Source organism: Gymnodraco acuticeps, unplaced genomic scaffold (genome assembly GCF_902827175.1).
Source record: "Gymnodraco acuticeps unplaced genomic scaffold, fGymAcu1.1, whole genome shotgun sequence".
In the NCBI taxonomy this organism is placed as follows: Eukaryota; Metazoa; Chordata; class Actinopteri; order Perciformes; family Bathydraconidae; genus Gymnodraco; species Gymnodraco acuticeps.
In genome coordinates this window covers 181528-209030 of record NW_022990801.1, presented here as the reverse complement: position 1 = coordinate 209030, position 27503 = coordinate 181528, and the positions used below count along the sequence as shown (strand labels likewise).

The 27503-nt window shown below is 41.6% G+C and overlaps 1 protein-coding gene across 1 annotated transcript in view; it reads left to right on the top strand.

Annotated features, from left to right (window-relative positions):
• LOC117557105 (protein NLRC3-like) overlaps window positions 1-27503 on the top strand; it is a 30479-nt gene continuing 2976 nt past the window's right edge. Inside the window, exons 1-2 of the mRNA XM_034232791.1 lie at window positions 1-25; window positions 25046-26849. Coding sequence (XP_034088682.1) covers window positions 25081-26849 — 1769 coding nt within the window. The 5' untranslated portion in view covers window positions 1-25; window positions 25046-25080. The remainder of the gene's footprint in view (window positions 26-25045; window positions 26850-27503) is intronic.

Genomic DNA, 27503 nt, shown 5'->3' with positions numbered 1-27503 from the left:
GCAAAGTGCAACATACCAACTCAAAGTAAGGTTTCAACATTTGTATTTACATCCGTCGCTCGGTAATTTTGTCATTGTGATGTCTTCTGCTGCATTACTGTATACACAGAGAGAAAGAAATAGAAAGCATCGCTGACATTTTTTACATGGACTAAATAAGATAGAAGTCTATATGGAAAGAGACATACTGTAATCTATGGGTGGGCAGCAGTGCCGATGTTAGCGCTACAGCCACTGTAACGTAGTGCTATTGTTACGGCCCGTCCACACAGCAGCGTGCGTTGAAGCTTCCAACGCTTCTGCCCATTCACTTTGAATGGGGTGACGTCACTTTTAGCCGAACTGCATCGTGGGTAGCGACGCGGAGCGTTGCTGGCGTGGCTCGCTGCAAAAGTTGAGCAATGTTCAACTTTTGACGCCTCGGCAGAAGCGTCAGCCAATCGAATCATATGCCAGTACAAGCTCTAGCCAATCAAACCGCTGCTTGTGTGTCAGGGGCGGGAGATTCATGTGATTGGTTGTTGGTCGAGTGTCAGACACGCCCGCCGGCAAGCATCAACGCACGCCGCTGTGTGGACGGGCCGTTACTGATAACGGTTGCGATATATCAGTGTATTAGCACAAGTTTACAATAACCAACGTTAATATTATTTACTGTAATTTAAGATGACTAATTGTAACGGAGCCGTACAACGAGTGTGTATATGCAAGGTTTCACAAAAACAATCATCATCATTACCTATTAACATGTATGTTCTTGATAACTTTTGCCATTATATGACTGTATAAGTATAGTGCGGGCATCACCGACCTGTACGGACCCGGACCTATAATCTTAAATTATAAAGGGATTTTCAATTCAAGAAGAAGGAGAGACGAGTTAGAGGCAGACAGGATCCGAGTACTTCTACTTTTACTCAAGTACAAGATCTGAGTACTTCCACTTTTACTACAAGATCTGAGTACTTCTATTTTTACTCAGGTACAAGATACGATAATACTTTATTGGTCGGTTCAAGTCTGAAATTTGACTTGCATCACAGCAGCTCCATGTCCAACACCAACATAGAAACATATCCACAATATATGAAACACAAACAACGAATATTTAACATAACATCACAATCACTGAGAGAAAACATTTTCATGACCTGTTAGCGTGCATTTGATGCACGCTAAAGATCTGAGTACTTCAACTTTTTTCAACTTTTACTCAAGTACAAGATCTGAATACTTCTACTTTTACTTAGTACCAGATCTGAGTACTTCTCTCACCTGTGTATTCCTCTTCAGGACAGAAAAGGCACATATGGATGTTTGTGATTAAATGCAGAAACTGATGTAACAGTGAAATCTAGTGGACATACTGTGGATTACAAGTACATTTACTCAAGTACTGCACATCAAAAAAAGAGGAGGCGGAGCTAATGCCTGATCAGAATTCTACCGGAGATAAAGTAAAATTCTGCTGTGATAAAACGCCATCCTGTTCTAAACCACATCAAGGATTATTTCTGAAACAGTATGGAGCTCAAATGCCTTTTCTCTTGCGGGTTTATCACAAGGTGAGTTCCTTTTTTTATTTCCTGCTTTTTAAACAAATGTGCTCTACAGTACAGGTTAGCTCTGAGTGTTAGTGAGGCTTGCTAATGTAAACAAAGACGAGATTACGTCCAAAACACGTCAGGCATTGTTTCTGATAGCAACTTTCTGTGGGTCCGCCGCCGATTTGACGTCATATCGGACGCAAATCTGTATCCGCTCGTTGTACCCCTGTTTTTAAAAGATTTGGGTAAAAGAGAAAGGGTTTTATTTTCTGACGCTGCGTGAGTTCCCCGACACACCAGGGACACATATTTATGTATAAAGGACATCAAAAAGTGCATTTTGAATGATAGGTCCCCTTTAAGTGAGGTTTTGAAGAGAGCATGTTTACTTGTACTGGGTTATTTTCACACTGTGGTTTTAATATATTTATTTAAATAACTTTGTTGAGCTTGTTTTTAGCTTTATTTCTATCTCACTGAACATAGTGAACTGGTTCAGCTGATAAGGCTGGTTATGAATCAAGAGGAGTGCACACAGGTGAGGGTGTTAAAGTCCAAGTATGAAGTCAGATTTCCAGACGCCATTTTACACCTGGACGGAGCAGGAGGACAACAGGGTGAGTGTTAACACCAGGATCTGCTTTTTAACACATTTACTCCGTTTTACTGGATGTCAGAATATCAGCGTCCTAGAGTCCAAAGAGACTTCTACAAGTGGTGTAAACTTTTTTTATTTCCTGTTTTCTGATTCATCAAAGCAACATAACATGCGACAGCCCAGCGCAGTCAAAATGGAGAGCGGCCTGTCTGAAGTCTGACTGATTTGATGTATTTTAACCACGTTTATTATTATGATGGTCTAGATTGAAACAAGTGTGTTATTATAATGTCTGTGTGTGTGTCTCCAGTGTTACTGGTTTATGTCTCAGACTGGAGAAGATGAGTGATTTTAAAGATGAGGAAGAGGACAAATCTTCAGTCTCCAGCTGTCTGTCTCTGAAGAGTGACTGGTCGAAAGGATTACCTCTATTATTCAGTCATGAACCCTCAGACACAAAGTAAGAGTCTGTTTCTGCTGTAAACTGACCTGAAGAGGATTCAGTTCTTATATAATCTAACACATTAAACTCTTCTTTAATGATATCATGTGAGCAGTTTGACAGAACAAAGGCAGCAGCAAAGCTAACATTATTTCAATCAGACAACTCCCGTGTTTCTTGTTATGTTTATTAGAAGCAGCATATAGTTTGAGTTTAGCGCTCTGCCCATTGGTGAGAATCAGCGCCTCTAAAGTAAAGTGCTGTAAAGGATGTGTTCATCTCCACAGAGGGAAGAGGAAGAGTGGTGTTCCTGTGGAGGAGCAGCATTCCAGCTGTGCTCTGTGTCAGGGCATCCTGAAGGATCCAGTCTCTGCCAGCTGTGGACACTGATTCTGCAGACAGTGCATCACCTCATACTGGGAGCAGAGACCTCCATCAGGAGACATCCTGTCCCCAGTGTGGAGAAAGATCCAGAACCAGAGCTGGACTGCAGACAGCCAGTCAGACCAGGGGCCTCATTTATAAAGGGATATACGCTCAAAAAATGGCGTACGCCAGTTTCTACGCAATGTTTGCGATTTATAAAATACTAACTTGACGGGAAAATGTGCGGTCCTCCACGCAAACTCTAACCCATGCGTACGCACTAAGCACAAAAACGGGAGAGACGAGAAACTGCGACACCGTTGGCAGAAGTAAGAATGGAGAGAAATATGTGGAAATAATACCATAAATAAAATGTTACCTCTCATTTATCATATATGAAGAATTCATTTTCACAAATTGATTAAAGCCAATCTTAAAATGATTAAACAAACGCCTGTTTGCGACTCCTCAGTGCACACAAAAACATAACTTGGAGAAATAAATAAATACGGATATGTTATTGAAAACCACCTCGAATATGTTGTGTTAATGTTATGAAATGTTTTCTCATAAATGATGCGGTAAGCAGAAGGATATAATTACGTGTAAACTGACCCCGTTTTGCATTTCAGGTTGTAGATACGAGCATGGTTTTATATACTACCATGTTTAATCGTGTTTTATGCCGTTTGCCAAGACTTGATAAGTCGCTCGTAAAACACAGGAGGTATGGAAACTAAGAACACCATATGTGGTCAATTGTACAGCTAATATAACACAACACATTAGTTGTATTTCCTTTAACTGGTGGATATAGGGTTGCTGCGGGGGGGTTGAGACGCACAGGCTGCAGTGGAGACGCTGCGCACAGCTGATCGACTGGAACACAAACCACCAAATACAAAAACATAATTCAGATCCAGTCGTCATGACTCCACACCGGGGGGATTCCCCGTTCACTTCTTACAGTTTCTCATCAAGGGTGTGTCTCCTGTCCCCGGTACAAACACACTGCCTGAGGAAGGCTATGTCATGTGTATTTATTTTGTCATTAACCTTTTTCGGGCCATTTATTTATTTATTTTGGTGACGATCCGATCTCCATGCTGCTACTCTGGTTCAAACTGCATCCACCAAACAATATGATTTATCTCGACCTCCCCAAAATAACCAAAATCTGACACGGTGTGAGATGTCTTTTTTAGTTGTTCTGTCGTCATTTCCTGCGATCTTCTTCATGCAGTCAGTCAAAATGAATGAATGAATGGGCGTTTCTTTGACTATTTATAGGCAAATATGGGCGTTACGCGAAGCCCGCAAAAGCTGCACCGCATTTCGCAGGTTGTGATTTATAAAAGGAAACCGGCGTAAGAAGTGCTGTACGCACTTTCCTCGCCGGTGCGCAATGTTTGGTGAATCGGAAAATGTCGGGACATTTCTGTACCTATTTTTTGGATTTCTACTACGTAAGCAACCTTCCCACGTGAATCCTACGCACGGCGTTATAAATGAGTCCCCAGAACTGTACGAGGTAAGAGGCCGAACACATGCAGCGTTTTATTCGTCTTACTGGTTTAATTTTTTTTTGTATACTATGGTAGAGCATACACAGTAAGCTGTTTTTTAAAACATTTGTTAACACTTTATATTAAGGTACACAAATTAACCATCAACTAGTTGTTAATTAACATGCATATTAGCAGTATATCGGCTCTTTATTAGTCATTATAAAACACTTATTAATGCCTTATTCTACAAGTAATAAGCCATTAGTTGAGAGTTTTTCCTCAATAACCCTCTAATTAGTGCTTATTTATTGCAAGTAAGGAAGTTGTTGTACATGAGTTTTAGTCTTAATACACAAGACAGTAGTACCACAATAATAATAATTCTCCCATAATAACACTTAACAAATATGATCTATTCTTATGTAACAATACATTAAACTATAAGTGTTAATTGTGTCTAAATAACTCAGAATTAGGTATTTATATCTAAGAACATGTTCCCTATTTTAAAGTGAAGTCTTGTTCATAACCAATAAGCTAGTAGTTTGACTCTAATTAGGTATTTCTATCTAAGAATATGTTCCCTATTTATGACCTCCACTGGCTCCCCATCAAACACCGCATTGACTTTAAAATATTACTTTTCACTTTCAAAGCCCTCAACAACCTTGCCCCCCTCCTACCTCTGTGACCTCATCCAACGACACACCCCCACCCGAAGCCTCAGGTCTACTGAAGCTAACCTACTGCAGCCCATCAGGACAAAGCTCCGGACCTGGGTGACAGGGCCTTCGCAGCAGCCTCCCCCACACTCTGGAACTCTCTCCCCAGCCACGTCAGATCCGCCAACAGTCTCACATCATTCCAACAATCCCTCAAAACTCACCTTTTCACTCTTGCCTTCAACTCCTAATCAACTAACCCCTTGCCCTTATTCCACCTAGCTTAGCACTTTCTACTTTTGTTGTTATTTTTGTTTTACTTGCTTGTAAGCGCTTTGAGCACTAGGAAAAGCGCTTTATAAATGTAATGTATTATTATTATTAGTTAACCAATACGCTAGTAGTTTGACTCTAATTGACCTGAACAGGTTCCCTATTCTAAAGTTGCCTCCTCTTCACACTTTGTAAATACATTATAGCCAGGGGTGCACATAACTTTTTTGCCCTGGTTCTCAAAGGAGCACCTGGAGATGTTGCTTGGTGCTCATCCTTAAAATGAAATAAACCGTAACTTTTGAGGGGGTCTTGACTTTATTTGCCAGACACACGGCACTGAACACACAGAGGTGAACACAGAACACACATGCAGAGGTGAACACAGAACACATATGCAGAGGTGAACACAGAACACACATGCAGAGGTGAACACAGAACACACATGCAGAGGTGAACAGAGAACACACATGCAGAGGTGAACACAAGACAACATTAGCACGACCAGTAATCCTACAAGCTGTCATCACTACCCTCCTGACTGTTCTCCTCACTGTCTTCCTCTCTGTCAGACATGGTAGCTGATGATGTTGGCCTACTACTTTCTCTCTGGTTGAGTCTGCGATTAGATGCTTGCATCCACAAGTCAACAGCTGGTTTTGGGTCGAAAGTCTCTGTTGTCATCTTAGACAAGTGGATGTAATCAAATAAGTATGTGAACATAACCAATAACCTATCATAGCCAATAAAAAATTAAACTTATTTTATTTGTGTTGTTCATTCTTATTTTACCTCAACATTTATTTATTTATGCATTTTTTTTTTATCTCTCCAGTTTTAAAGGATATTTTTGGTTACTGTCCTATAGTATACATTGGAATGATTTCAAACCTGTTTATCCCAATAATTATAAAGGAGTGCCTTGGAAATGTGTGTTTACATAAATTGTGACCAAATCGTTTGAACTTAGACTAAAGTGAACTATCTAAACACTCAAGAGTCCTTTGCCTCACTGAGCTGTAGTTATCAGCCTCTCAGTCTGACTGGAGAGAGCTCTCCTCCACATTATTGTAGAAACATCTTCTTCTTAGCTAGCACCAGATTCTAATAACAACAGCCCTAACAACCCTCCCTCTCTCCCACGCTCACTCGCATTTTGGCTGTGAGCTGCGGGCGCCAGAAAAGCCAACATCCCATCGTACAGGGCAAATGAAACGTGTAACCGGGGTGAAAAGGGTGTTACATTTACTTAATTATGAATATTGTTACATCAAGGCCGAAAATTAGGATGAGCGCCAACGGTCAAAACATTTTGTTTCCCTCCGAGAGCTGTCAGCGCAGCGCCTCCACAGATCTGGCGCCCTAGGCGAACATCTATAATGCCAGTGCTACGGGCCGGCCCAGAGTTAATATGCAACTCGCAAATATCTTTCTCTCTCTCTCTCTTCTATCTCCTTTCTCCTCTCTTCTCCCTTCTCTCTTCTCCCTTCTCTCTCCTCTCTTCTCCCTTCTCTCTCTCTCAATGTTGGTGCGCAAATGCGCCTTTTTTCAAATGACCCGGTGCTCTTTTTTTGGCGGAGGTGCGCATGCGCATCTGCGCACCAGTTATGTGCAGTCCTGATTATAGCACACAACTACTGAAATGAACCTCAACAGCACATGAACAAAGTAGGCACACATTGAACTGTCTGTTTTATTAATGAACCACTAAAGAGAGGTTCAGACACATACCAAAACATGTCAGATTTTATGTATTTGTGATCACTGCAGGATTGCTTTGCATCTACGGATTGGAGTGTGTTTGAGGACAATAACATCAACACACACACGGATACGGTCATCTGCTACATTGGGAAATGCATCGATGACGTGGTACCGAAGGTTTCTGTACGAACATTCCCAAATCAAAAGCCCTGGATAAACGGCGAGGTGCGTGGCACACTGAAAGCGCGCACTATCGCGCACAGAGCTGGAGATTTGGAGGAGTTCAGGAATTCTAGGTATGAACTGCGGAGAGTAATTAGCAGTGCAAAGAGACAGTACAAAGAGAAGGTGGAATCTAACTTTAGAGGTTGTGACACCCGGAACATGTGGGCGGGACTAAGAACAATGACAGACTACAAAGGAGCAGCGGGTGGTGCTGCGGGAGTGTCGGCGTGCGCATCTCTTCCAGATGAACTGAACAGTTTATTTGCACGATTTGAGAGCAGCCAGGCTGGGGGTACAGAGAAGGATCAGGAGCCCTGCCCCAACCCACACAAGGCTCCTGGACCTGATGGCATCCCTGGCCGTGTTCTCAGGATGTGTGCAGTTCAGCTGGCAGAGGTGTTCACAGACATCTTCAACAGGTCCCTGCTGCAGTCTGTAGTCCCCACATGTTTTAAACACTCCACCATCGTTCCTGTCTCCAAAAAGACAAAAATCACCAGCCTCAATGACTACCGCCCAGTAGCACTCACCTCCATCATTATGAAGTGCTTTGAGCGGTTAGTCAAATCATTCATCACCTTCTCCCTCCCTGACTATCTGAATCCCCTGCAGTTTGCCTACAGAGCAAACAGGTCCACAGACGACGCCATAGCCCTCACCATCCACACTGCCCTTTCACACCTGGACCAGAGGAACACATAGAGAATGCTGTTCATTGATTACAGTTCAGCCTTCAATACCATTGTGCCCTCCAAGCTGGTCATCAAGCTCAGAGACCTCGGGCTTAACAGCGCCCTCTGTGACTGGATCCTGAACTTCCTGACAGGCAGACCCCAGGCAGTGCGGGTGGTAAATATCTCATCCTCCACCCTGATCCTCAACACCGGAGCCCCTCAAGGCTGCGTGCTCAGCCCTCTCCTCTACTCCCTGTTCACTCACGACTGCGTGGTCATACACAGCTCCAACACCATCGTGAAGTTTGCTGACGACACGACCGTCATCGGCCAGATCACAGACGGCGACGAGACGGCGTACGGAGAGGAGGTCGAAAACCTGACATCTTGGTGCCAGGATAACAACCTCCATCTCAACGTCAGCAAAATAAAGGAGCTGATTGTGGATTACAGGAAGCAGCAGAGAGAGGGACACGCCCCCATCGCCATCAATGGGACTACGGTGGAGAGAATCAGCAGCTTCAGGTTCCTCTGTGTCCACATCACTGAGGACCTGACATGGAGTCTTCACACTACCACCATCACCAAAAAACTTGACAGCGGCTCTTCTTCCTCCGCAGGCTGAGGAGGTTCAACATGGACTCCAGGATACTCTGCAACTTCTACAGGTGCACCATAGAGAGTATCCTGACTGGCTGCTTCACGGCCTGGTACAGCAGCTGCACCGCCCTCAATCGTAAGGCTTTACAGAGGGTGGTGAAAACTGCACAGAACATCACCAGCTGCCATCCATGGAGGACCTTTACTCCCAGCGGCTCAGGAAGAAATCCGTCCGGATTATAAAAGACCCCCACCACCCCAGCCACAAACTGTTCAGTCTGCTGCCGCCTGGCAGGCGTTACCGCAGCATCCGGACAGAAACCACCAGATTCAGAGAAAGTTTCATCCCACAACAACATCCATAACATTCATCTGCTACTTAGTAATTATGTATCTATTTATCTAATATATCATTCCAATAGCTTGCATATAGACTCTTATTTCACTATTTCACTTTTTTTAAACTATTTTTCTTTTTGTATTTAGTTTTTAATATTTTTTGAATACTTGCACTATATTTTTCTGTTTTTCTGTATTATTGTGTTGCACTGTTTTTCTGTATTATTATGTTGCACTGTTGCACTCTGGTACTTTTACTCCAGTATAATATCTGAGTACTTCTACTTTTACTACAATATTTGAGTACTATACTTTTATTAAGTACAAGATCTGAGTACTTCTACTAAAGTACAAGATCTGAGACGGAGTACTTCTACTTTTACTCTTGCACAATATCTATACTTATACCACCTCTGTTTATAGCCTATGAAAAAAACTATTAGAAAACGAAGGCTAAAGCTAACGTTAGCAGATAGTGACAATGTATGCTAGCTAGCTCAACGATTCCTTAAATAATATTGCAACAGAAAAACGTTTCAGTTCACATCACGCTCTGCCGCTCTGCTCTGAACACCTGAACGGCCCGTTCTAACAGCTGTTCACCAGCGGTGCAGTCTGTGCCACAGTGACTCCGCACAGTTAACGAACGCACCGTAGATAATGTAGCTGACCCTCATCCCGGAGCAGCAGAGTTCAGCCGACAGGCAGGAAGACTCGAGCACACAGCTCGCGCTTCATATATTAAAAAATAACACCATGCGCGTCATGATGGCACATAACAGCTCGCGACCGCAGATTATTTTGGCGATTAGATAAAATGTAAATTATATTTGACGCAACTTTAGTTACATTTCCATGACTTTTCCAAAACTTTGGGAAAAATATTGTTTTCCATAACTTTTCCAGGGCCTGGAATTTGCATTTTGAATTTCCATGACTTTTCCAGGTTTTCAATGACCGTACGAACCCTGAAACTAACAATGAAGACAATAAAGATGAATACTTGATTCTAAAATACATATATTATTAAATTAACTTAACAAGTTGTGAACAAAATTAACATTGCTTTTTATTTCAATTAAATAAATAATATTTCACATCAAAAGAAACAACAATGTTTTAACAAATCGTATTAAATAATCTGATGACAGAATTGTGAACAGAATAGCTGAAACTTTAACAAAATAAATAACTCAGTTACCTCTAATCATTAACCCATGTTTGTATAATTTGTTAACTCCGTGTGTTGGTGACGTGGAAAAGTTATTCGTGGATGGGGCTAGAAAGAAAGACAGTCGAACCCGGTGCATTTCTCCGTCTGAATGTGGTGCACTTTAGCTAAATGTTTAGACAAATTGCTCGTGTTACCGCCCTTACATGCTAAACGCGTGTGTGTAAACTGCCCTGCCCCCTCGCACACAGAGGGGAGAGAGATTTCGTCTGGATTGGAAAGATCGAAAATACATCATAGACGCATTTCTTTGTCTTTTTGCACATTAGAAACGAGTTGGCGACACTAAGACTGCGATATAATGTTTTTGTAGCAATAATACATATGACATATATTTTTTAAATGTCTCCAGTACCGATTGTTAGGGAAATAATTGTCCTAGACTCCTAGATATGACGTACAGGACAAACCTTGACGTCTGTTTACCTCCTTTAAGGACACAGGCTGTTTCAGCCAATAATGTTATTGTTCCCATTCTGTGACAGGTCAATACTGGGTCACAGATGGTCTGTATTGTGGGTACACTGGGACACTTCCTTCTCTGTTGTCTGAGGACTCCAGGGCATGACATATGCAAGGCCATAAGTGGCGGAAGCTGGTAACTTAGTGTGCCCAAACTATCTAAAGCTATCTTATCAAAACATGTTGATGACTCTCTGTGGAACCAGTTAAATGGGCTGGCAAGAGAGAGGCTCTCCAGAATTGACGTGGCAACTCTACCGTGAAGTCAGAACCTCTGACTCTTGGACTTGTGATGTGAATCCTCCAGCCGTAACTCCAAATAAACCATCAGTGTTTGACATCAAAGCTACTGCTCCTACCGTGTCTCCTTCCTGAGTCGGTGACTCCCACTGAATAGCTACACAGAAGTTTCCTCTACACCGATAAAAAGACCGATAACGTTGGAGCTTAACGGTGCGTAAAACACACGTCACCAACGAATCGACGACTGAATTAGTTGGTAACTAATTTGGTCATCGATTTTAATCGATTAAGTCGATTAGTTGTTGCACCCCTAATATATATATAGGGTTTATTCAACAGCAGTAAAGCATTAAGTTGCTAAATTAACGTACACTTAACTGTAAAACAACTTACCACTATTTATGAAAGGCTCTGATCAGGAGGGTTGACTAGTAGAACAGCAAAGAGGTGGAGGAGGTCTATGTCATGTACAACCATTAGTAGATGTTACACCTGAAAGAAAGATAAGGAAATAAGAGAAGACAGGAGGACAAACATCCTCTTAAGTAAAAGAACAAATCATGTCAAGCTTTAACCTGAGCCTGCTTTTTCAGTCTTTACAATGCACTGTTGGAAAATACCTTCCAAAGGCTAAATTCAACCTCAATACCATAAATAACTGGGTACCAAAGTGCTTTACCTGATAGAACACGTTCCACACGGAGCAGCAACCATCCGGCTCGGCCTTTTGCTGCATATCATCTCCTCCCTCTCCACTGTTTCCAGTAGATCTCTACTGTCCAATAAAACTGAAATTCCCCAAAAAAATCATATTATCATAATATCATTGAGTAGAAAAAAACTGTCCCCACAATTTCAGGTAGATTAACACACATTTGTAAGAAAAGTTTACAATGAAGCACAAAAACCCTCTTTGTATTAAGCTAGCTGCCACAGAAGTACAGCTTAACATGCTAACCTTTGGTAGAGAGCTACAGTTAGCTAACTTCATGTTCAACACAACACCTCTAATGGCATTACATTGACGATTTTAAACAAAACGAAACTCTCTCAACTTGTAAGATAACGTTAAGTTAACTTACCCTTAAATAACTACATCACGTTTTTCAGGGGAAACACAAACTGCAGAAAACGTTAGTTGCTAACTGTTGTTAGCTAAGACAGCTAGCCTCCTAGCAAACGTAAGGTTAAGTTAACATTAATGTAACGTTGTAAGAAAGCAAAACGAACCTTCGAGAAAGCTTTTACTCTCAGACTTGGTGAAATTGTGTAGTGTAGCTTACCTCCAGAAGGACTTTTAGCACGTTTCCCAGTAGACAGAGCTGTCAGAGCGGTGCCTCTCAGAAGAGCAGCTGCTGGGCGGAGTCACAGAAACGTTCAACTGATCTTCACTCCACGACCGTTACGGCCCGTCCACACTACAGCGTCGACAGCTTCAATCTGCCCATTACCTTTGAATGGGGTGACGTTACGTTGTCTCGCTTTTTCGCCGAACTGAATTGTGGGTAGCATAGCGGTCCGTCTCCGCCGGAGACGCCGGAGTAGCCAGCGCCAGCCAATCAAATCCCGTTTCTGAAAATCTGACAGCTCAAGCCGTAGCCAATCAAACCGCGTCTAAGCTGGGAGAGATATCCCGCCGTTCATTTCTATATTTTAAAAAAAAGATGGAGGAGAAACTAATTATCGCCGTAGCAAATCACCCGGTTTTGTATGACCAGACCCTCTTCACCTACCGGGATACAAACCGGAGGAACCAGTCATGGAGGGAGGTGGCAGAGACAGTGGGTGAAACTGGTAGGTTTTCGCCTGTTTGGGGAGTTGATATATATATTGCTCCCATAAAATCCCCGGGGGTTTTTGCTTTGTATGTCGGGGGCGTGAGATTCATGTGATTGGTTGTTGGTCGCGTTGCTTGAATAAAATCCCCAAGCTTCAGACACGCCCAGCTCCGAGCTTTTTTTGAAGCTGTAGTGTGGACGCTCCGTTACGGCCCGTCCACACAGCAGCGTTAAGAAATCTTCCAACGCTTCTGCCCATTCACTTTGAATGGGGTGACGTCACGTTGCCTCACTTTTCGCCGAACTGCATTGTGGGAAGCAAAGCGAAGATTTCCAGGATTTTCAGGATTCAAAAGTTAAAGGGCCCATTGCATGGTCCTTTCTACTGATCATAATACCATTGTTGAGGGATATTACAATAGAAAAATACTGTGCAATTTTCCAAACACAGATTGGTTTCTCATACATTATCTCTGTATAGTATGAGTTTTCACTCCCTGTGCTAAACGGCTCGATGGAGTTCCTGCCCCCACCCTCTTGTGCGTCCAGTGTGCTCCGATTGGTCAGCTCTGCCATTCTGTTCTGATTAGTCAACCACCAGAGAGGCTCTGCCCCTGTTGACATCTGCCGTAAAGTGGTTTAGCGGGTACTTAGCAACATAGCAATACTAGATTTGAGAATCGATAGATAGATAGAGTTATATAGATAAATAGATAGCTTACATATAGCATACAATGGCGTATGGAGCATACAATTTCGAACCTCCGTTCGATCCTAGAATAGACCAAATCGCGAGTCTTGCCTCGCCGTTCACTAGAGCAGACCAAACAGTGTCATTGTGGTACGTTTTTATCTAGTATATGTCTTACATTTCAGATGTCATCAGATGTACCTACAACTGTTGTTATTTAGGTGCCGTTGTGGAAACTGCGCTTTGATGCCAAGTGACGGAGAAAACGTGTGCTGCAATAGCATAAGAAAGGTAGCCTAGCTTAGTTACATTATGTCGGCAGCTAGCTGAAAACACCAACAGTAGCACACATATAGGCAAGGCAAGGCAAGGCAAGGCAAGGCAAGGCAAGGCAAGGCAAGGCAAGGCAAGGCAAGGCAAGGCAAGGCAAGGCAAGGCAAGGCAAGGCAAGGCAAGGCAAGGCAAGGCAAGGCAAGGCAAGGCAAGGCAAGGCAAGGCAAGGCAAGGCAAGGCAAGGCAAGGCAAGGCAAGGCAAGGCAAGGCAAGGCAAGGCAAGTTTATTTATATAGCACTTTTCAACACAAGGCAATTCAAAGTGCTTTACAAAAAATGAAAGAGATTAAGAAAATGGCATTTTAAAATCAGTCATTAAAAAGAATAGCTAATAAAAATAAACATTAAAAGAAAAAATACATGGATAAAAGTTACAGTGCAATTAAACATTAAAAGAAAAAAAAGAAAAAAAGTACATGGATAAAAGTTACAGTGCAGTCTAAGATATGAATAGTTCAATTAAAAGCAGCGACAAAAAGAAAAGTCTTCAGCCTGGATTTAAAAGTAGTCAGAGTTGCAGCGGACCTGCAGGTTTCTGGGAGTTTGTTCCAGAGATTTGGAGCATAATAACTGAACGCTGCTTCTCCATGTTTAGTTCTGACTCTGGGGACAGAAAGCTGACCAGTCCCTGAAGACCTGAGAGATCTGGATGGTTCATAATTTAGCAGGAGGTCAGAAATGTATTTTGGGCCTAAACCATTCAGTGCTTTATAAACCAGCAGCAGTATTTTGAAATCTATTCTTTGACACACAGGAAGCCAGTGTAAAGACTTCAGAACAGGAGTGATGTGATCCACTTTCTTAGTGTTAGTGAGGACTCGAGCAGCAGCGTTCTGAATTAGCTGCAGCTTTCTAATAGATTTTTTAGTGAGACCTGTGAAGACACCATTGCAGTAGTCGAGTCTACTGAAGATAAAAGCATGGACAAGTTTTTCCAAATCCTGCTGTGACATTAGTCTTTTAATCCTAGATATATTCTTTAGGTGATAGTAGGCTGATTTAGTAACTGTTTTAATGTGACTGTTGAAACTCAGGTCAGAGTCCATGACTACACCTAGATTTCTGGCTTTATCTGTTGTTTTGAACATTGCAGACTGAAGCTCAGCGCTAACTTTTATACGTTCTGACTTGGCTCCAAAAAACCATTACCTCAGTTTTTATCTTGTTTAATTGGAGAAAGTTCTGACACATCCAGTCATTGATTTGTTCAATGCACTTACTCAGTGTTTGAATTGGAGCATAGTCTCCTGGTGAAATTGTTACGTAAATTTGTGTGTCATCTGCATAGCTATGGTAACTTATTTTGTTGTTCTTCATTATCTGAGCCAGTGGTAGCATGTAGATGTTAAAGAGAAGAGGCCCCAAGATGGAGCCTTGAGGAACCCCACATGTCATATTTGTCAACTCAGATGTGTATTTACCTATAGAAACAAAGTTGTTTCTGTCCTTTAAGTAGGATTCAAGCCAATTCAGAACTGTTTCCGAAAGTCCCACCCAGTTTTCCAGTCGGTCTAGTAATATGTTGTGGTCAACAGTGTCAAACGCAGCACTGAGATCTAATAATACTAACACTGAAGTTCTGCCACTGTCTGTGTTTAAGTGGATGTCATTGAAGACCTTTACAAGAGCAGTCTCAGTGCTGTGGTTTGGACGAAAGCCTGACTGGAACACATCAAAACAGTCATTTAAATGCAAGAAATTACTCAACTGTTGAAAAACAACTTTTTCAATGATTTTACCTAGAAATGGCAGGTTTGATATGGGCCTGTAATTGTTCATTACTGAAGCATCTAGATTCTTCTTTTTTAAGAGTGGTTTAATGACTGCAGTTTTCAGGGCCTGTGGAAAAATACCTGAGTGAAGAGATTTGTTTACTATATGAAGTAGATCTGAGGCCATGCAAGGAAAAACATCTTTGAAAAATCCTGTTGGAATAATATCAAGGCAGCAGGAGGAGGATTTCAGAAGTTGAATAATGTCCTCTAGGTTTTTATCATTAATCTGATGGAATTGTGTCATGATGTCTGAATTGGTGTTAAGTGGAGATAGGGACAACACATTTGCCAAGATATACAGCATACATATTTTTAAAGTCAATAGACTATTATATGCACTTTTATTACTTCCTTAGTAATTGAATGTTTATTTTGTAAACCTTTCCCATAGTTGGTTTAATTGCTAAACGTGTTTTGTAACACATCTTACCTTCATAGGTTGTAACACGCATGCTGCAAGTTCCAGAACCCATTAACTGCATGGTTGACCACCCAGGACTAGAGCCTAACTGCTTGAACCCATACACCCTGCAGAATCTCCACAATATTTATAAATACAGTTTCGGACCTTTGACAAATACAACGGAAGAAGAGTAAGTTATTGTTACCTGTAATAAACTACTACCGTTTGATGAAAAATCAAATCATGGTTTGCTATATATGAATGATATGTTATAGGAGCAAATAATTCAGGAAAGAAAGGCTACTAAGTATTTCCATCAAACTTTATTTTTACAAATGTACAAAATGTGTGAATGTATATTTATACACTGTACATCATCCATTCCTCTCCTGATAGGCGTTTTCGATATCTTGCGTATCGCAGCTTTGTAAGCTGGTGCTGGGGATATTTAGGGCGAGGCATCAGAGTGGTGATTCCGTCGTGTGTTGTGCTCCGGATCCGCCAGGAGTTTCCAGATCTGGCTGGACAATATGTAGGATTTCGACCTCCTTTGGGGGGAAACGGGAGAAATGGCTGACAATCATTTCCTCCTTGGGGGGCCTGTCAAATTGAGTTGACAGGTCCTCTGGGACGTGGATTCGTTTCAGCTCGTCCACAAAGGGTGTAGGGTCCAGAAAGACTTTGTGAAACACAAGCCTCGTCAGCTCATCCACATAGACTGAAAAAGAAAGCATTGTATAAATAATTTGTTATTGTTATTCACTTTTTGTATTTAATGTAATACTTGTATTGTTCATTGTATCTTTAATCATTTGAAATGTAAGTTCTGTTAATAATAATACAAATAAAAACAAATATTTCACAACTTACTGTATGTAGGGTCGTTCTTAACAGGCTTGACCGTACACTCTCCCCTCTTTGATTTTGGATAAGCCAATTTGAAGACAAGTTTTCCTGCAGCAGTTGTCGCTTGGTCACGCCCAGCATTCTCGTTGTGATGCATTGCTGCTAGACACAACCTATAGAATAGCAAAATAAAATGAGATTTTGTGTTATGACAGAATAAAACTCTCATGCCACTAAACAGTGACTGTGTTATAAGATGCTACAGAATAAAGTATACAGTGTATTACCTGCACAACATTCCAATGAAGGGGAAAACCACATTGCTTGGGGTAAAATGCAGAATTAAGTTGTGGAAGGACTCCAGGGATGAGGTCTGGTAGTGATGGCTTAGCTTTAGCACATCTTTGAGAACTCTCTTGTTGGTGAGTATCGTTTCAACTCTGGCGAGTGTTATTGAGCCTTGAGTAAAATGACAAAGACATTAGGTAAATCACCAGCACATTAGAACATTACAACAATAATTTGCCATAACAACAATGTTATATTTACATTCTATATTGTTGATCTTAAGAAGGAAGTGAAATATTGAACTTACCACCTTTTAGGTAAGGTTTATTTGCATCGCTTGCGGCTCCTACAGGATGTGTGCACTTGGGGAACAGGGGTTCATCATGCACGTGAACGTTTTGTAGGTGGTTGACCAGTGACGTCCACCTTGCCACCTTCTCCGGCCCCGAGGTTGTGCTCGTCGCACTCCAGTAGACATGGTTTTTTATGCTGCGCAGCCACCTCTTCAACTTCGTGTCACAGTCCTTGTTCTGTGTAAGTTTCAGAAGTTTCTTGGACAAACCTGATAAAAAAAAAAGCACATGCACAAGTTAATATTCAAGCCATAGTGTGGAAATGACGTGCTGTGATGGACAACATTCAAGGGTGTGGTGGAAATTCCACACTTCATATATCAACCATAACATACATATGATAATTGCCTGTCAGTGCGACACCCTTCTGTCTGAAAACATTTCATAGCCAGGAAACCTCCATACATATTCATATCACTGTAAATTCCCATTCTAAAGAGTACTCACATTATCCTAGGATTAGTGATACGATACATCGCATTCTTCTACAGTATCATCAGGGTGGTAACTCGAACCCAGAGTCTCCTCAAATTCTGTCGACGTCTCTGCTTGTTCCTCCTCCAACTCCAGTCGAGGTCTCTTGCGAGGTCCCAATCCTGGGCCCTTTATTGGTGTAGAGGACAAGGGAATTTCTGTGTAGGTGGAAGTTTTAGTGCCAACACTTTTGAAAGACACCGTGGCCTGGATGCCTGTTAATAAAAAGGGAAAAGTGCATAAATACTATGTACATTAGATAAGACACTAATACATTGTAAAAGGCCAACAACTTGTGTACATCTGACAGATTAATTCATGAAAAATGTACAAACTACAAACAGCACTGTATTTCTTGTAGTCAACATAACAGTATTTCTGTGATATACAATAATATCAAATAAGGTTTTATTTATAGAGCACATTTAAAAACGATTTTTGGTCGAGCCCAAGTGCTGTACATGTAATAAAAGCACAATTAAGGTAATGTATCTGTGATTTGTCAGTGTTATAGTCTACTGTACCTTTGCTTCTCACGTGTGCCGATTTCAGTGTTCCCCGGGCCAACTGTGTAGCAACAGAAATGGCGGACACTTTACATTCCACTGTCTGTGTTCCCACAGACCGTGTCTCAACCCTCTGAGTTCCCACACAGTCTGTGGACGGTCTGTTTGACATCCGACTGTACTGGAGCGGTGGGTATTGTGTTCCTGCTGTGATGTACTCTAAGAAAGATACACATAGTATTCATACAATTAATTTTGTATCCGAGGAAAACAGTCAATTTCATAAAAGCAACACTTTTACAATTACAATGTTCTACAGATAGTCTGCTACCTTTTCCCATGTAGCGTAATATTTCAGACTCTTTGTAACTCAGTAGCATAGCTGCTAGGACCGCCAACTTCAATGTAATTATGTTTGGCGACTGACCGTACGTTAAATCAGCCAGAGTATACTGTCTATGAGTATTTCGTGTGTGTTTGCAGACGAAATTCTCCAGCTATGATTATCTATCAGTAATCAACAGTTAGCTTGCCAGCTAATATGCTAACCTAATATGCAGTTTAACAGCTAGTCTAGGCTTAGCAAGAACATCTTACAATTGCAATATTATACAGTTAGTCTGCTACGTTCGGTCATTCATTGTAGCTGGCATGAAAACAATGTTTTTCACAACATCTCTAGGTTAGAGCTTCTAGCTTATCTTATTAATGGTAGCTCGGTAGAATACACGAACGGCAACTGTAATTACTGACCGTATGGTTAAATCACCCGGAGTATACTGTCTATGAGTATTTCGTGTGTGTTTGCAGACATTCTCCTGCTATGAGATACATGTAAGGCCATGTGCTAACATCGGTGTTGAGATCTGGGAATGCTCGTTAGCCCTCGTGTTTACCTCGGTAGCATAGCATTAGCATAGCATAGCATTTACACAGTCGTGGTAGATACATTGTTTGTTTTAAACAGAATAAATACACAAACCACAATGAATACTTACAGGTTGTGTACCCGAATCTCCCGCTGGTCCAAACAAAGTAGGAACAGCATCGTCCTCCAATATCAGCTTTGCAAGTCCGAAGCTAAACATTGTTAAGTTTTTAAAGCTTTGGTCCGTGAAATGCCACGCACACACAACAGTACCGGCTGGTAAATCAGCTGGAACAGTGTTAAAAAGGAATGTCAACCACTGACTTCGTCGTGGTTCTGCCTTCGGTACTGCAAACATTGTGGATTTCTCCACACAAGACAGGCAACAGACCCTCCGCGACATGACTGGATAGAGCTTTGAAAAGAAGCAGGTTTTACGACACTTAATATGGTCGGCTGGCAGAGGAAGTGACGTCACGCGGTGCAGCTACGTCACGCGGGGCAGGAAGTAAACAATGGAAACTGAGAAATCTCCAACGAGGCTTTTGGGGGAGGTCTTTTCTGTGTTAGAGTTTTACTCCCTACAGGGTGTACTTTGAGGGGTTTTGACTTTGCAGACTGTTTACATGCATGGACACCTTCATAACACACAAGGAGACGGGTAATAACCGGAAAAGCATGCAATGGGCCCTTTAAGCAATGTTCAACTTTTGAACCTGAGGTGGAAGCGTCAGCCAATCAAATCCCGTTTATGCAAATCTGACAGTACAAGCGCTAGCCAATCAAACCGCGTGCAAGCTGGGAGTGACATACCGGAGTTCATTTTCTATATTCCTGAAAATGGAGGAGAAATTAGTTATTGCGGTAGCAAATCACCCGGTTCTTTATGACCAGTCCCTATTAACTTACCGGGATACAAACCGGAGGAACCAGGCATGGAGGGAGGAGGCAGAGACAGTGGGTGAAACTGGTAGGTTTTCACCTGTTTGGGGATTTTATATCTAGTTTACTTCGTTTTAACATTGCTATTGCTTTGTATGTCGGGGGCGGGAGATTCATGTGATTGGTTGGTCGCGTTGCTCGCAAAACATTCCCAAGCTTCAGATACGCCCACCTCCAAGATTTTTTTAATGCGGCTGTGTGGACGTACCGTTAGTGCCAGTCAAAACCATAGACTGTATATATAAATGAACGTAGGGTCCGTGACGTCACCCATAGGATTCTGCAGAGTTGCCGAGAAGCCCTTAGTAGGCGGAGTCGGCCACTAACGGCTCGACAGTGACGTCAGAGTTCAACTCCCGCCTGCTCCAAATAAGGGCAAAGAGGCGGAGCCGAGGCGGGACCTGCTGCCACCGAACTGGAAGTTCCAGAGCTAGCTGAAGCTACCAAGCTAAGCTAACATGCTCCCCATCTGCACACTGCCGTCGCATTTTACGTTTCTAAGGTAAGCGGACATGAAACTATTCAGCAAAACTATAAATAATAATCTAAGTTATTGAGTTTTTAGCATAATACTTCAGAATCTTAAAATCCCTTAACGTTTGTATGCAATTGTGCTAAATTCAACACTGCAATCAAGCAAATATTAATATGTTTGCATGACATTAGTTATTTATATTTTGATATCACTTAATTATACGTTTAATACATTTAAGTCAAGCTAAGGTACATGTGATGGTAGCTAGTTAGTGCTCTTACCTGTGAGGCCTCCTCCAAACAGCATAATAACCAGACTGTATCATTAGAACTAAGTACCAGTTCTAGATCCTTGACTTTAGACAAACAATTCAAAAGACAAAATGTATTTAAAGACCAATCTTTATTTCAATGTGCCTCTTAACCTGAGATATTAGTTATACAGTAATAGTATTGACAACCTAAAAAAACTGAGCAACTCAACAGTCAACTTTATATTTCTTATTGTCTACTCTAAAGCATTTATTATTTTCATTTTCCCCCTCTCATATTCAGTGTGGACGGATTGAGACAGCGTGGTGTCCAGAGAGCTGCAGAGACTTCAGGGAGAAACCTCCGCGTGATGGACGTCCTGTCTGTTGGTTTGGAGAGGACTGAGGGTCTTCCCTCAGCGAGGAGGACCAGGCCTGATGGAGGAGCCCATGCTGGGCACAGCTGATACCAACTGCACAGGCCTAGTCTGTCACTTTATTTGACTAAATGTGTTTACTTATACATTATAGGTTTACACCTTCTGTCCATATGTGCTTTTTATTTAAAACATGTTTGATTAAGTTTTGGTTCACATTTCAATAAATTGTATTTGTATTTGCACTCCTTTCGTCCATTATTCTTACTGAAAATGTTAGATTACACATTCACATCTGACTGAAGATTGGCCCCATTTATTTGTGACGCTGCAAACTCTGCGGTACAAGTGATATAAAGTGAGGCAAATAGAAATAATCAGCTGATGGAGTGTAGATGTGGAAATAGCTGCATTCGATCAGCTGACTAAAAGTAGTTTCTTAGTGAATGTCCTGTACTGGTCTTAAAATCTCATAACATCAGCTTTTAATGTTGCTCTTGGATGTTCTTCTTGACCCTCAGAGAAGGAGAAAATGTTGAGTCGTGTCTTTCAGGCATGTCCTTTCCTAACAAAAATGACAGGAAACATAAAACATATTATTGCAGAACAAGTGTGTTATTTATGAAAGTGGTGTGTTTGTGTGTTTAGGGGCTGTAGATATAATTATTTTATAATTGTAATGTTTTTTTTTTATTTCAACAGAGCTACAAAGACAAACAGATTATGAATGAACAGTATGAAGTTCATCAACATTGAAATATATGTTATCAAAATAATATTTAACTGTTACAAAACGTAGTGCAACTGTAGAAGATTGCTCTGTTGTCTCACTGAAATAATAACACAATATTGAGAGATAAATAGTAGCAGTTCTCACTAATATCTTTGCCTTCAATACATTAAATTAGAAAGCTGACAAAGTCATATTGCTAAATATCTAAATGTAACTTTTTGCATGAAAAACCCCTCAACTTAACAGATGTGATCTAGTATTTAGTATTGTTTAATGGAATGTATATCAGTGTATTAAAGTCAATGCTTCATTTATTTAAACCAATATCTTTCTTGATTATTTGTACAGTATGACAAATAGAATCGTTGTACCTGTGCTGAAGTTCACTGCTGTGAGGAGTCCAGTTCTGTCTCTCACTCTCTGGTCCAGCCTGTCTGCATCACATAGACACCTTAAACAAACAGATATATATATATATATATGTAAAGTACCATGTGTACAAACAATATAACTGATTATCTTCTGTTGAACATGTTGGATTGTGTATTGTCCGAGTCAGGGTCCTTTTTATTTTACTGTAACTTTGGAAGTTGTGTTACCAATGCTTACTGTTTATTTGATACCCATTTGGTAATGCAATTAATAAAAACAACAAGGTTTGGGTTTGTTCTTCAGATAATGAACTCTAGCTCAACCAACCATATTGTAATATCTAACCTAATCATCTTGAAATATGACATTATTATTTGTAATATACACACATCTTATTGTGAAGTTGATTTCACATACACTACTTCGACGTTAGCTTGTCTACATACTTGAGCATAGCCAATTTAAATGAACCTTAGCGATGCATACAGTTCCTACCTACATAATAAAATATCTCTCTAAGTTACAAGGATGACCTTATTTTATCAACCTCAAACAGAAGCCGTTTGTTCTACAGTGTTATCCCACTTAACGCTTAACACTTGGAGGCTACTATTAGCATCGTTAGTACCGATGTAGCTACCACTCGCTTACACGCTAACCCAAGCCTTAACATTCATTACGTAGCTGATTAAAATCATTAACACATAAATAAAGTACTCAAATTTCACTTACCGCAAAACCGCATTCATGCACCGTCTGTTTTAACCGCAGAGCGAGTCACAATAGTCCGATATATAAGCATGAAGAACAAACAACCACGGCCGGCTTCAAGTTGTGTTCCCTGGATGAACTGACCAGGCAGAGTCCCTGTAGCTAGCTTCACGGAGCAGCTAGCAGAGAGACAAGAAGCTAGCAGCAGCAGTCACTTGACAGAGCTGTCACTCAAAGTGACCACGCCCTAATTTATGCATAACTTTAAGACTGAATATTAATTAAACAGATGAGTTGAGAAAAAATTCACTCCAGGATCCATAGACAGGAAGGGGGAATCTAACTATACTGAGAATAAAATGTTTGTACGATGTAAACATGTTTATTTCTGCTGTAAAGTTGGGCATTTTAACATTAGGGTCTATGGAAATTGCTCCTTTCTGCAGACTGCTCCTACTGGCCACTAGATGAACTGCAGTTTGAGGCAATTCCTGATTTGCATCCCGGAAGTGGCCCAGAGTTTGCCGCTTGGTCAAAACATACCGCTTTGTTTCAACCACTGCAGTCTCGCCGTTCCCCGTGTCCCGCCCTCTCTGTCTGTCTGTGTCTGTTTCAGTTTCGCCAGCAAGAATGCTGGTAGACCAGCATAAATACCAGCTTCACCAGCATAGACCAGCATAGACCAGCATGACATCCATGCTGGGCTATGCTGGTTTAGCTGACCAGGCTGGTCTTGAACCAGCAAGAACAGCCTGGCCAGCTTGTCCAGCCTGGTAAACCAACTAAACCAGCCTAACACCAGCCTAACACCAGCCCAACACCAGCTAACACCAGCTAAAACCAGCAACCATCTTAAGCTGGTCTATGCTGGTTTTTTCAGCATGCTCCTTTATTGACTTATTTGCAGTCCACTGACATTCAAACGGAGTGAAACTATAAAAAAAGAAGTTACAAGGCACTTAATGATCTCATACATGCAAGTGTAACATACACAGATTAAAACATAGGACCGCTAAGTGTAAACAAGGTAAATATAGCTAATGCTATGCTGTGCAATAAGCATACATAGGCCTACAGGCTAGTATGGCTAACAATAGCATGTATGCTAACGCTACCGTGTATGCTAACGCTAGCGCGAATGCTGACGCAAATGCTAGCGTGAATGCTAATGCATTTTCTCATTGTGTTTAAACATCTCTAAATGTCATCCCATAAACACAATACATTTTACTAATCCTTACAGTGTAAGTGTAAGGCTTACACTTATACTTACAGTCAATGCTTTCTGATGGACTTGACCTAGTTACTCTTCAGGTTGCATAGGGGAAATTAGTAGTCTACTGCCATGCTATTCAGTTCACTTTCTCCTACTTCTTGTACCCGGTTTCCTGTCTAACCTTAAGTACAAATTTCACAAAAATATAAATGTGCAAATATGAAACATACAGGTCAATATCACCTTGCTATTGGTAGCTGAAGGGTCAATACCCCAAAACATATTCTTAGATATAAATACCTAATTTTGAGTTATTTAGACACAATTAACACTTATAGTGTCATGTCTTGTTACATAAGAATGGATCAATTTGTTAAGTGTTATTATGGGAGAATTACTATTCTTGTGGTACTACTGCCTTATTAGGCCCATATTGAGCAGAGCATATTAAGACCAAAACTCATGTACAACAACTTCCATTCTTGAAATAAATAAGCACTAATTAGAGGGTTATTGAGGAAAAACTCTCAACTAATGGCTTATTACTTGTAGATTATGGTCATGTAGAATAAGGCATTAATAAGAGTTTTATAATGACTAATAAAGAGCCAATATACTGCTAATATGCATGTTAATTAATAACTAGTTGATGGTTAATTTGTGTACCTTCATATAAAGTGTTACCAAACATTTAAACTCAGTCTGTTTTTTGTTGTTTTATTGTTATAATTAGATTCTCAGAGCATTTTCCTCATTCTCTCACGTTTCCTTCTCTTCCAGCAGATAGTGGTCTGCAGGAGGTTTTAGATGAACATATGATCAGTCTGAGGAGGAGATGTGAACGTGTGAATGAAGGAACTGATCAAAATGAAACCCTCCTCAACAGCATCTTCACTGAGCTCTACATCACACAAGGCCAGAGTGAAGAGGTTAATACCCAACATGAGGTGAGGCAGCTGGAGGCAGCTTCCAAGAAGAAGCCCCTCCAGGACACTCCAATCAAGTGCCAGGACATCTTTAAAGCCTTACCAGACCAACAGACTCCCATCAGAGCGGTCCTGACCAACGGATTCGCTGGAGTTGGAAAAACCTTCTCAGTGCAGAAGTTCACTCTGGACTGGGCCGAGGGTTTGGGAAACCAAGATGTCAGTCTGGTGACCCCGCTCTCCTTCAGGGAGCTGAACCTGATCAAAGGTGAGCAGTACAGTCTTCTCAGGCTGCTCCATGTTTTCCATCCAACCTTACAGAAGGTCACAGCAGAGCAGCTGGCTGTCTGCAAAGTGCTGCTCATCTTTGACAGCCTGGATGAAAGCAGACTTTCTCTGGACTTCAGAAACAATGAGGTTGTGTCTGATGTCTCTCAGCAGTCCTCAGTCAACGTGCTGCTGACAAACCTCATCAGGGGGAAGCTGCTTCCCTCGGCTCTCGTCTGGATAACTTCCAGACCTGCAGCGGCCAATCAGATCCCTCCTGAGTGTGTGGACAGGGTAACAGAAGTACGAGGCTTCACTGACGCCCAGAAGGAGGAGTACTTCAGGAGGATATCGAGTGATGAAGACCTGTCCAGCAGAATCATCTCTCACATCAAGAGCTCCAGGAGCCTCCACATCATGTGTCAGATCCCAGTCTTCTGCTGGATCACTGCTGCAGTTCTGGACCACATGTTGACTACAGACCAGAGAGGAGAGCTGCCCCAGACCCTCACTGACATGTACTCACACTTCCTGCTGGTCCAGACCGAGAGGAAGAAGCAGAAGTACGAAGAGGGACATGAGACGAGTCCACAGCAGCTGACGGAGGCTGACAGGGAGCTTCTTCTGAAGCTGGGGAGGCTGGCGTTTGAACGTCTGGAGAAAGGACACATCATGTTCTACCAAGAAGACCTGCAGCGCTGTGGCCTTGATGTCAACGAGGGCTTGGTGCACTCAGGAGTTTGTACAGAGATCTTCAAAAGAGAGAGTGTGATCTTCAAGAAAACAGTCTACTGCTTTGTTCATCTGAGCGTTCAGGAGTTTCTGGCTGCAGTCTACTTGTTGCACTGTTACACCAACAGAGACACAGAGGTACTGAAGGACTTCCTGCATGGAGACTTTAACAACAGCAGAGATCAGGATTACCCATCCCTGGATGTCTTCCTGCAGAGAACCATGAAGAAATCCCTCTGGAGTGAAAATGGCCACCTGGACCTGTTTGTCCGCTTTCTCCACGGCCTCTCTCTGGAGTCCAACCAGAGACTGTTAGGAGGCCTGCTGGGTCGCACAGATAACAGACCAGAAACCATCCAGAGAGCCATCAGCAACCTGAAGGAGATGAGCAGTTATGAAATCTCTCCTGACAGGAGCATCAACATCTTCCACTGTCTGACAGAGATGAAGGACCTCTCAGTACATCAGGAGATCACAGAGTTCCTGAAGTCAGAGAACAGATCAGAGAAGGAACTCTCTGTGATCCACTGCTCTGCTCTGGCCTACATGCTGCAGATGTCAGAGGAGGTTCTGGATGAGTTGGACCTGATGAAGTACAACACATCACCTGAGGGACGACGGAGACTGATTCCAGCCGTGAGGAACTGCAGGAAGTTCAAGTAAGTCCAGATGTGATTAACTTTATAAACTAAAGTGGATCAGGAGTTTAATTATTCAAATAAACACGATAACATTTCTGCTGTTTAAATACTGAGAGCAAAATAAAACCAACACTGTTCTTCTATTTATTTATAATGATAGTTAAACTGAAGCGTTCCTCTCTTCATATTGAGTGAAGGAGGCGACATGTCGAACACATGAAGGACTTGAGAGGTTTCTCAGCATGTGATCACACCACACAGCAGGACTTACAGTTATCACAGAAACATGTTATTATTACTTTCTAGTAGTTTCTTTATCATTAAACAGACACACGTTTTGATCACAATGTGTTAGTTTAAAATCAGATCTATATAATTTCCACCAACAACAGAGTTATGTCTTAATGCTGATATACTGGGAACATCTGATGGTATCAAGTTGAACACATTGAATCTTTATTGGTTTGTTAATTGTGTTTTTGTGCGCAATAAATGTCCAGATGCTCAGAGAAGCCAAAACATCCTTCATCCATCATTCACATCCAAATATTAACTAACATTTAAATATGTACATCTCTAATATCGTCAAGTGATTCATTTAATTTCTGTTTCTTTTGGTAACAGTCAGTGACAGCAGGAGCACAGACATGAGATCAGATCACACTGACAACT